Genomic DNA, 12,219 nt, shown 5'->3' with positions numbered 1-12,219 from the left:
TTTAGATCGGGCAAGCCAATTGGTTACTGTAATTTATTAAGAACATTCTGCCTGGCTGTATTTATTATTAACAGACCATTTTTACAATAGTGGTTTCAACTGCAGTCATCATATTCAGGAATAATATATCAGAGATAACCATGAAAAAGCAGTGAAGGTGTACTGAGCTTCTTTTTTTATAATTAACCTTTTATCGGTTTCCATGTGACATCATGTTCTCAGTGTGAACTAGATATATAGACAAGCTGTCTTTTGCATTTGTAGTTATTCAGGAAACACAAGCTTCTCATCAATGTACCATGTTGTACAACGTACAATCTTTCCTCAGTTCCCCACAATACTTGACACCTGACATGTGAATCCCAGATATGGTAAAAGGATCTGTACTATCATACACAATAAACTTGTGTTTATTTGTTTGCTTTATTATCCCATAGGAGCAGTGTGTGAACTGGACATTGATGAGTGTGCCTCATCCCCCTGCAAGAATGGAGCCACTTGCATTGACCAGCCTGGTAATTACTACTGCCAATGTGTGGCTCCATTTAAAGGTAATGAACAGTGAGGGAGTGGAAGCGAAAAGCAAAGTTAATTAACTTCAGATAGCAATTCCTTTGACCTGTCTGAACTCATTTTACTATTCCTGTGACGTTAGCATGTCTTCATTATTTTTTTTTCACACAAACACCACAGCGACACAGAGACTCCAAAATAGTTCCACAGAGCTCCACACATTCTGTGCTAATCAAAAGAATCCAAGGGCAAACATTCAAAGGCATGTATGGAGCAGCAAGGATGAACTTTATACAGATACTTGTTCATGGAACAGAAGAATTTAAATAGGGTGCACTGTAAGGCAGCACTCACAATGATTGGCATCATTAGCCGGATTGATTGGAAAGGTCAAAAACAGCCTTCTGTTCACACACATCTAGCCAGTTGTTCTTGAGTGTCACTTTTGTCAGAAATAATAAACTGTAATTTATAATTGAAACCGTTGAAGCTACTTGATTTATTTTTATGTCCATACAAACTAAACTATTATTTGCGTGATCAAACAAATCAGTTTCACCACAGAACATTATTTGTTGGGGCTACTAAATGGGAATATGTAGCATTATCTAGCATTATGCAAGTTTATGAACTCTCTCTGAATGTTTGAATTAGTTTTATTATGGCAGTTGACTGGTAACTCAGAGACAAATGTTGACTTCTAAATTGTTTGATTGCTGACACTGGGTGACACTGGACAAATTCATCTTTATCAAAGCATAATACACTATTATTTTACCATATGTTTTGCTTTGTTCTAGAAATTTTCAGTGGTAAGAAACATATTCTACTGTTTGATCTACTTGCCATTGCATTAATGCATGAAGTCTGTAATAGCATGCAAATAAGAAATACATTGTCATTGTCTGCCTTTGCATTGCATTTGGCTTTTTTGTGCTAATTAGGCATGACGGTTGACTGAAACGTTTTGCATCAGTTATGCTTTCGAATTTGATTGTTTTCTGGTGTGTCTTTTTCAGTCTTTTAAAAACATCTGTTGTAAGTAAAAACAGGGCATATCCACTCTATGCAGCATTTACACCATTCATGATCAATACAACAACATCTACAACAATGAAAGCTGTGTTTTGGTGTACAAAAAACAAAAGTACCACAGACACATGCAGTTTGGAGACTATTCCAAGCTATGAATGGTCTGAAGGCAGATGCTTCAGCTGCAGCCTCATCAGCACAAAATACAAATAATACTGCTGTTATGCAAATTTGAAGGAAACTTTGACAAATTTAGGTAAATGTGTATACTATGAAAAGTATCCAATTTGCAGTAAAATACCAGAAATGAAATCAATGGAAGAAATTTAAGTCTGCAGTAGGAAGCGGACCAGTCATTATTATATTTGGCATTTTCTTAGTTAATTTCAATTAGATTGTAGTGCAGATTTTATATAATAGGTTAAATAGTTTTCAGGTACTAAACATTTGTGCTTTTGGTTAGAATGCTGGTCAACCTTCAACAGTAACATCTTGTGCCAGCAGCAACATTTTTTTTTTTTTTTTACAAAGTGGACAAATGTTTACCCCTCAGTCAATAGAGTAGTATTTCAGTTGGTCTTGCTTTGAACAGCTTTACATAAAGATTGTATTCCACAGTGAAGTCACTCAAGGGAACATTATTATAACATATTATGTGTAAAGCAGATATGTATTCCGATATCTGCAATCTATATAAGGTTGACATATTTTGGCACCTCCATCTGAAAATTAACAATTAATATAAAGCTCTGTTTCACATGTCTTCTCTAGGATCAGTTTTAGCCGCATGTTGTGCTGTGCTGCTGTTTGTTTCCACTGTTTTGTGTGGCTACACCATTATTTGCCATTGTGTGGTAACGTGCTACTGAAACAGGCACTGTGCATGAAATGTGGTTATTTTTTTGAAAAAATTTTTACTTTGCACATACATGTTTGAATTTGAGGATATTGTTCTCCCTCCACATTAATTTTAGGCCTGAACTGTGAATTCTTACCCTGTGAAGCCAACAACCCCTGTGAGAATGGGGCTGAGTGTGTGGCAGAGCCTGACCACCATCATTTCCCCCTGGGCTTCCAGTGTCGCTGTCGAAGGGGCTTCACTGGGCCGCGCTGTGAGATCAACGTGGATGAGTGCAGCTCCAACCCCTGCCTCCATGGATTCTGCTACGACGGTGAGAACCAGCTCCAGCCCCAAATAAACACAAAATCGCCAATCGCACAGGTTCAGACTGGTGTATCCAAGCTTAACGCTTCACAGCTTCCACTTTGCTCCCTCGACTTCAGAATTGTTTATGTTGAAGCAGGTCACAGTGCCAGTTCATAATGAGTTTCATGAGATTACATTCATCCTGTCTGATGTGAGAATCCAGGGCGTGTCAGTGTTGGAGTGTACTTGAGTGTCGTACAGCAGCCACAGGAGAGGATCAATTAAGCATCAATGGGGTGCTGTAATTTAAATAATGGATGATAAATGACAGCAGTAATACAATCAAAGCCCTGGAAGGTTGCTGTTCCTCTTCTCATGGTAATCCAATCATCTTTTTCCCAGTGTATTCCATCTTCAACATAAATCATTAGGAGGCTCATAGATCAAATAAATGATGTGCACATCCAAGTGGTAAATAATTGAGCGGAGACATGCTTTTAAAATATATCCTGAAACAATCTTGACATGTAGGCCATGGATACTTTTATATTATCCCTTCAGACCTGAAAATGAAAGCTACATTGTAAGCTACATTACAAAAAACGCAAGCCACACCTTTTTTCTGATATGTAATCAAATTTTTTTTCTATGCCAAGACTGCTTCTCAAATAGTGGGATGTGTGTGACTCCAGGAAACATGCTTTTTCGACCTCAGTGAAGTTAGCAGTGAGTTCTGTATTCGACAAACATTAACAGAACTTTCACAATGGCAGGTATGTCTGTGAATTTACACGCACACATTTGCTTTTCAATTGCTGCAGCCAATAAATAGTAGAAATGCTGAATAATACAGCCACTCATCTGCTTGCTGATCTTTTGACTGTATTCAATATATCAAAATAAAAGTTCCAAAAGGAAAGACAGGGAATGATTTTGTATTCATTAATTTAGCACCTTTCAGCTTGGGGTCAAACTACATATAAAAAGCCATCATACACTTTCACACTTGTGAAAATAGGGTTAGGTTTAGTGGTTAGGGGTTTATTTCACAATGTGGCATACATTATAAATGATTATATATACAAGGGCAGCAAGTGGAAGAGTGGCTGTATTATTTCACAATTTATCAGCAGCAGCAATTGAAAAACCAGCATGTGTGTTCAGAGACACACAGACATAGATGACTGTCAACAACAATCTCCAACCTTCCCAAATTCTCCACACCACCCCTCTGCAACGTTCCCTCCACTGGCTCCCAGTAGCTGCACGCATCAGGTTCAAAATACTGATGCTGGCCTACAAAGCCAAACATGGAGTAGCACCATCCTACCTCACAGCCCTTATTACACCTCGCACTGCACCTCGTATACTCCGAGCCTCCTGTACTGGAAGACGTTCATCTAGACTCTTCTCTGTCTTGGCCCCTCGGTGGTGGAATGAACTTCCCCTCAAGGTCAGTCACTGTCAGCTCAGTCACTGAGTATTTTCAAACGGAAGCTCAAGACCTTCCTCTTTAGAGAGTATTTAGATTAACTTGTAACTTTCTTATTGTCGAACTTGTGTACAGAATCTACAACAGAGTGAATAAAAAGATTGTATTCATAGTTGGGGGTCCTAATGAACCAGAACTGATACATGGAAGTCGCTCTGGATAAGGGCCAAATACCTTAAATGTAAATGTAATGTAAATGGCACACATGACTTTGTGAAAGTGGAGACTTCTAGGAGTATTAATTATTTAATAAATGACAAACATGAAACTGGAAGGTGTAGACTTATATACTACATTTCAAATATGTGATGTGAAAATGTGGATTTCTGTAGAGGCCTATTTCCACCATTATCCAGTCAACGTAAGAAAAACCTTTCGTGAAGTAATGACCTGGTGCCACCAAAAAAATGTTTCTCATTGTACTAAATTACTTTTGAGAATAGCGGGAAAATTTTGATACATCTCATAGACTGATATATGCACTCAAATTGCCATTTGCCCTTATTGCCCTTATTTTTAAAAGAATCAGTAACTTCCTGGGAAAGTGGAAAATAAAGTAACATACACTCGTAGTGAATGAAAGCATCATAGAAGCTGTGAAATTAAAGTTGCTTTACTTAGTCTAATGTTAATAACAGTAAAGTACAGGCTGATTTAAAATAAGAGAGAATTTTGAATTAAATATAAATGAAACATCAGAATTACAAATTTACATTTGCAGACACCCTTATCCAGAGAGACTTACAATCAGTAGTTACAGGGACAGTCCCCCCCTGGAGACACTCAGGGTTAAGTATCTTGCTCAGGGACACAATGGTAGTAAGTGGGGTTTGAACCTGGGTCTCCTGGTTCACAGGCGAATGTGTTACCTACTTGGCCCCACAAATTGTCTATGTTTTTTTTTTTACCACCCCACAAATTGCCTATGCCATTATACACAACATGCCTGCCCATGCTTACGCTATTTATACTGTTTTTTTAGGTTCACAATAATTCCAGAGACTGGAATGATTATAAATGATTATATATTTTTATATTATATTTTTAAAACCTTTATTCAGTCACCAGCACATTGATAAACAATGGTGGTGTGATGTATTCCGAGTTACATAGCTGTAATGTTTGCCATGGCACAAAAACAAGAGGGGTATTATAACACTGACTAAATAATACATTCATATTATAATTTCACCGTCGTTATGATGACTTGCCTCGGGGAGCGTGGTAAATTATCCATAAAGGTGCTTTTACTGTGGCCACTTCAGAAGATTTTAATGTGCCTTTGAACAAAGTAAACAGGTTCTTTTACCTTTTGATCTGTTTGAAAAACAATGTATTTAAAAAGTGCTTTTAAAGGTGTGTTTAATGAGTATTTGTGGCACAAATTGTCATAAGGCGATTTATGTATTTATTTATTTATATTCAAAATTTTCAGAAAAAAGTATGATGGTTATTATATGGGCTTAATTGTTTTGTTCACCGTAAATAGCAGGCGTGTCGTCTCCCATGAATCTTTGGAGATTTATTTGTCACATACCCTAACAGCATCTGTGATATTGGCACCAGCAGGCAGTCGTCTATTTAAGCGATCCATAAGAGTAATTATGGGGTGTTCACCACTCTGTTCATCACACCCGTATTATTCCCCCTACCTCTCGCTCTTCAAAGTGCACATGACACACGATTTCACATGGGTCAGTCATTGCATTATTGCCATGGGAGGACAGATGCTCCAAAGCATGGAGCTGGAACTATCAGTGCCTCCAGATCTATTTAGCTTTTGTCCACCTCCCCCGTATCCCCGCGCCTCCCTGTGGACGGCCGGGCGGCTCGCTAGGACTGTGGCTGGACAGGCGGCGTAGGGGAGCGAGGTGCATCTCTGCAGCAGCTGGGATGAGTAATGCCTCTGCCACAGAGGACCCAGAGCATTTAATGAGAGTAATAGCAGCTACACGCGCCGAGACAGAGTGACAGCATAGATTACGTGGTAAATCTTAGGGATAATGAAGAATCCTGGGACCTGTGCTCTGCTTGTAATAAATTCACTCCCTGTAAGAACCGCAATTACCACTGTCACTGGGCTGCCTGTATACCACTGTTGTGTTCAGGAACGGGAGAAGGGGGAATGCATCTCCATTTAACATCATTAATGATTAAAGCAAGGTAGACTCTGATTATTAGCCTTGGCAAATTCTGATATAGTACTTGAAGTGTCAGGTAGGAAACAGAAATAAAAAAATAAATGAGGGACAAAGAGACTATTGGCACCACGTCTTGAAAGCCTAGACATAAATGGCTCGGTAGAGACCAGGGGAGGGGCATGGAGAGAAGCTGAGAGATAAGAATAGTTAAAATGACTGGAAAGCACATTGGAGAGAAATAATTACATTTGCACAACTGCTGAGTCTTTCTTTGTAATGGGCAGATTCTTGCAAGTTGACATTGAATTCCACACACTGTACGAGGCTAACAGTAAAGCTCGGCCTTTGAACCTGAGACCTTGAACCCAAGACCTTGAACCCGAACCCTACCTGTCCTGAGGCAGAGTTCTTACATGTCCTTTTCTTAGATTCTGTTTCAGAACTCTGATTACTGATTATTTAAAAGCAGTGAGCAAATGATACAGAAAGAGTTTAATGTAGCAATGAGCCTGAGCCTCACCTGGAACCCTAAACTTGTACCACAGATTTACCTCATTTACTTCTAGTGCAATAAAGGTAAACTTGTGCCTCATGTACCTCTAATACAATACCTTGCTACCTGGATTTGGGTCTGCCCTGTTCTACTGTTTATATAAAGAGCCATCACCATGCTTCTGAGGAGATTACCAGAATAACAATTCTGAAATGGAATGTTTCTCATGTTAAAAATTGCAGAATACTTCAGTTTTATAACCTTTTTTGGTCTGTAAAAATGCAGTGGTTGTTACCATTGGCACTTTGAAAAGAACAGTGCAAGGATTGGCCTAGCCCTGTCTACCTTTGTATGTGTCCTGCTGTCCTATCCAGGGCAGTGGTGGCCCAGCGGGTAAGGAAGCGGTCCCATAATCAGCAGGTTGCCAGTTTGAATGCCAAATCGTGATTATTGTTTGTAGAAAAAGTAATACATTTACAGGGACCTTTAAAACAGAAGAACATCTCAGGGTTGAGATGCCATGAAAAATAGATCAAACCCTGATCAAATCTCCTAGTTTCGAAGTAATACAGGGATGTTCATATCACACTACTGATTGAATGTCTCCCTTTTTTTTGTGAACATTATTTTTTTTCTTTATTTCAGTTATTGATGGTTTTTACTGCCTGTGCAACCCCGGCTTTGCTGGTGTGAGATGTGACCATGGCATTGATGACTGCGTGAGCAACATGTGTGAGAACAATTCAACATGTGTGGATCTCCACATGGTAGGTAAATCAATATATGTGTTAATTGATAGTGATAGTCCTGATAGTCAAGTGACCAGTTACAAGCAGAATAGCATGCAGTTTCTTATAATAACCTGAAAAAATGGAGAAGGTAGCGGTAGGGAAGTTACCATACTAAACCACACTGTGCTCTCATTTGTACCATGTCATGCAGTCAAAAAACTTCAGGAAAACATGACAGTTGTTTTCTTGTTCTGTTGTTTTCTTGCCATTTGTTGAAAAAAGCTGTTGTCGTGGCAACAAAAGATGCTCTCTGTTGTTTTCTACATAAAAAACAGTGTTTGAATGAAAAAATGCAGCATGTAAAAACCACAAATTAAATCTGAGTTAAAATGACAAGTGTTGGGTTGTGATTTTGACAGCAATATGTGAGAGCAAATTTTTTTTCTTGAAAATCCAATCAGGACCTAAGACCTGTGCTCATGGGAGTTCCAAATTGGAAATGGTTTAAGAAGCCCTTCACGTTTTGTGACTGTTATGTTTTGCTAACGTAGGAAAAAAAGCTGCACTATTACTCAAGCACCATGAGTCGTGGTAGGAAATTGATGGCTTAATAACAAGATGTTGATTTCACTTCCACAAAACATTACAGTTTGTTAAAATGCCAGTATAAACAAGGGACATGTTTACATGCCAGGTTTTATTAATGTGTCTTTCAATAGCAATGTAATCACATTCACTTTTTTCATAGACTTATCCCCAGAGGGAATATAAAATACCTTGTATTCCATCATTCACTTAGTGTCAAAATTCTGACTTTTTTCAGATAGGGCTCCTCATGTTGTTAGAAAATGGTTTATGATTGACTATTTGTATGGCTTATCAATGTTTTATACTCCCAGATTTAGACAATCTGTAATTCTTTTGCCTGTTAATGTTGACTATTAATGTGTGTCATGTACCTGGAAAGGCAAAGAGCATTTTCCAATGCTCATAATAATATCATCATCATAATGCATTTAAATTCAGAATATTAACATTTTATGGAATGCCCTTGTAATAATACTCAGGCTCAGCTTCCCATTTCTTGCATCCCTTTTTATATGCATTCTGTTTTTTAAAGCCTGGTTTCTTCCTTTTCACTGTATTTGTTCGACGGTCTCTGTTCTCTTCTGGCTCCTCTCCTTTCCTACATCCCTGCATACAGGGCAGTCCTCTTCCTACTAAATTATAAACAAGGTGCTAGGATTCATACACATGTCCTCCACAACAGAACACTATGGCAAAATACTGCATCATTCATTTTTCTTGAATAATACAAGCCAGGGAGAACTGCACCCTCTTTTTTTCTTGTGTCCACATTAATAGAAATAGGGTTATTTACAAAGTGAAATCTAAATGATTATATCTGGCCTTTCTATTTGATAACTTAGCTTAATATATACACTAAGTAGGATATTATAAAGTCTATAATACAGTTTACTTTGTGACTAAAGATATAGAATATATTACAGTATTAAATGCTTTATGTTGCTGCCAACACTTTTAAATGTAAATATCCATTTTCACATAAAATGAGGGACTTCTCACCCATCTCTACTTCTTTGGGGTCTCTTTAAGTCACTGCGTATTGTTAGATAAGTCAACAGGCCATACCCATCAGGAGTTGTTTATGATTGCAGGCTCATGCTAATTTGCTCGGTTTACTTAATCGGCCCCTAAAACTGTTGTCTTATGAGGTATGAGATGATCCATCTGCCACGTTGTTTTGTGAACATGCAGTCATATGGCTGGGTAGACAAATAAGCATTGAGAGGTTTAAGAGCTTGTTACAGCAAATTCAGTCAGTCTGAAATGGGACACACAAGGATTACTTCCATGCTACACAAACATTGCAACCACATCTAAGGATTCACACAAATTGTGTAAGAAAAAACACAAATTTATTACATCGATAGGCCTTTTATTACATCAATTTCTCATATCCAGTGAATTAGACTGAGCTTTTATCCATCTTCATGACAATCAGGTCTGTCACGTGGGGTCTGTGGAGCTGCCCACACAAGCCTCCCCAAAAGCACAAAGAGGGAGGAATAAATATAGTTCTGCCTCGTTCACTTCCTTCCATTTCCACTTTGCTCCCTTGTCAAAGTGTTGGCAATTATGGTAATGTGGGCAGCTTTCTCATATGCCTGCATTAAGGGAAGCCGGTCACATGTCATTAGGTGCTTCGTATTCTCACGTTGATGTGTCTGTGTGTTACCAATATAATGTAAGTTGTCACAGTCATTTTGATTTTTGTCATACTTTTTGGTTTGTGTTGATTCCATAAAATTTTGGGCTTCTTCTTTTTATGACTCATTGAATATATTCACACGGCAGTCATATCCCTCTGATGTCACACACAGGGGGGGAAACCTACAACAGCAGCTAGAACAAGATAGCACTCAGACTTACCTGCATTTAGAACTGTTAAGAATCGTGACTCATTCCTCCTCCCATCAACTGAAATGAAAATGATGGTTTTTAATCCTTCTCTCCATTGATCAAGGGCTATCGTATACACATTAGCACTTGCTATGAATTTTTAAACCTTGATGGGTTATTCCGATCCCTCCCATTAGTCCATGCATTGTGGGTGGGCAGCTGTAGCTGATTGGTGGGTGGGCATTTAGTCGCTGTTAGTGTACACTGTTGTTGGATTGTTGGATTGTTTAGGTCCCTTTTACAAAAATGTGGTATGTCCAGTTATAATATATAAAATATATGATTTCATTTATGAAGTACTTGTATTACAATTGACATCTTGGCATCAATTGATCAATTGATTTCTTGTGTTCAACACAGCTTTTCAGAAATGACTAAATTCAAGATGTCTCATAGGTTTCTTAGATCACACCTGTAATTGTTTCATCTTCCCCAATAAAAAGTCAGTGCTGCATTTTCTTATTATTATTGTCAGATGGATTTTTTCATATAGTCATATAGGTTTATTTTTACTAGCTCGTGTCTATCTTACCATCAGGCCCTTTTGTTCTGTGTGTAGGAGAGCTGCTTTTAGGAGAGAGGAGAGCTAAAAACATATGTTTTCAAAGTTGTATCTGTAAGATACGCACATCGACTTAATTACATGTGTCAAAGCATTTCTTATTTAATGCTCCACAGCATCTTCTTCTCCACAGTTCTGCCATGATAATACAGGATACCCCCCCCCTCCTTCCATAATGATAAATTCACAAACTAACACCAATGGGTGCTCTTTTTTTTTTTAATCATTTACATAAAGTAGCGCCTGTAACACAAATATCTATTAACAAAAGACATGAACCAGTGGGCCGAAAAAAAGAGATGTTTTAGAATCATTCCTTTTGAGGCAATCACTTCTCAGAGCTAATGAACTTCTGATAAGCCGACCAGGCTGTCAGGACTCAGATCAAATGTGAGGTATTGCTCTGGGCCTGGACCGGGATCATGTAACGAATGTCAAGTATCGCACCTATCAGATCTTCACAACACCGCAGTCATCTTTTCGCATGGTGCCTGATGAAAGTTAGGTGTAGCTGCCACGGTGAGATCATTGCTATTGTTATCTAATTCTCAGATAAAGTGGACGCGAAATTGCAAACTGTACTGGTTCTTAGATTAGTGTCAAATGGTCTTTTTTCCAGCTGACAATACGGCTGCTTTGTTTGATTCGGTGCTCAACCTAAGGGAACAGGCGGTCTATCCTTTCATTTATTCTCCCATTACATGATTTGTTTACTGCATTTTTATTGTTGAAAAATCCTCTGCTGAGCAGAATTCCTATTGGGGGGGTGAAGCTGCAGTCCCTGAAGATGATTTAGCAGCAAAAATTAGATTATAGTCTCCATAGCCAGAGGTGAACAATTGGAGTCTCCTGGAGGCATCCAATTTATCATAAGACGTCTGCATTATTTCACCCCTCTTATGAATATGGCCGCAGTGTACAAATGATATCAGACAAAGTTTAACGTTTCCCCTCTAGTGTATGAAATACAGATTAGCATGCGTTCATCCAGCAGCCGCACAGGACCTTTTGACTGAATGTTTCCAATAAGCAATGCTGAACACCCCTTGACCATGTGACCCCTTCAATTTGTATGCAGAGCAAAGTTAAATTAAACCTGGATACTGACAACAAACTGTTCTCCTCTTCCTTCGAGATTAATTATCATGATGATGATTTTTTTTTGCATGACAAACAGTGATAGCAGTCCAGGCTCAGTGATGGGGTCAGGGATAAGAGTTCCGTGTACTTACAACAATCCAGTACAGAATTCAATACAAATAAATAAACCTTAACATGTTGCATGCCAATGCCTAAACATATTTACGTAACACTTGCGTCATTTTTGTGACTGTTCTTGAATACATTTTTTTAAAAAGGAAATGAAAGGTTTCAAACTCATGCTTGGATTTTAGATTTTAGGTGGGTGGTATCTTTAGGAAGAGTATCTGCATGGCTCCAGTGTAGATAGGAGGAAGACAACTGCATAGGCTGCAAGTAAAGAAAAGAATAAATAACAAACATGTGGGAGGATGTAAAATAAGATTCTTAAGGGATGAATTTATTATTTCAAATCCTTTGGTTGAGCTTAACTGATTAAGCCATGTAGATGTGTGTGTTTTGAAGAAACATTGTCAAATGAATT

The 12,219-nt window shown here is 38.3% G+C and overlaps 1 protein-coding gene across 8 annotated transcripts in view; it reads left to right on the top strand.

Moving 5' to 3' along the window:
- Nucleotides 1-12,219, top strand: part of eys (eyes shut homolog) — a 170,204-nt gene that overhangs the window by 42,186 nt on the left and 115,799 nt on the right. For all 8 annotated transcript variants that reach the window (XR_003750536.1, XM_028989232.1, XM_028989228.1 and 5 more), the window contains 3 exons: nt 438-551; nt 2,520-2,717; nt 7,464-7,585. Coding sequence is in view for 7 of the 8 variants with exons in the window: in XM_028989232.1 (XP_028845065.1) it covers nt 438-551; nt 2,520-2,717; nt 7,464-7,585 (434 nt within the window). In the remaining variant the exon portion in view is untranslated. The remainder of the gene's footprint in view (nt 1-437; nt 552-2,519; nt 2,718-7,463; nt 7,586-12,219) is intronic.

The sequence above is a fragment of the Denticeps clupeoides genome, chromosome 8 (genome assembly GCF_900700375.1).
Source record: "Denticeps clupeoides chromosome 8, fDenClu1.1, whole genome shotgun sequence".
Classification (NCBI taxonomy): domain Eukaryota; kingdom Metazoa; phylum Chordata; class Actinopteri; order Clupeiformes; family Denticipitidae; genus Denticeps; species Denticeps clupeoides.
This window is presented reverse-complemented; position numbering and strand designations above follow the sequence as displayed.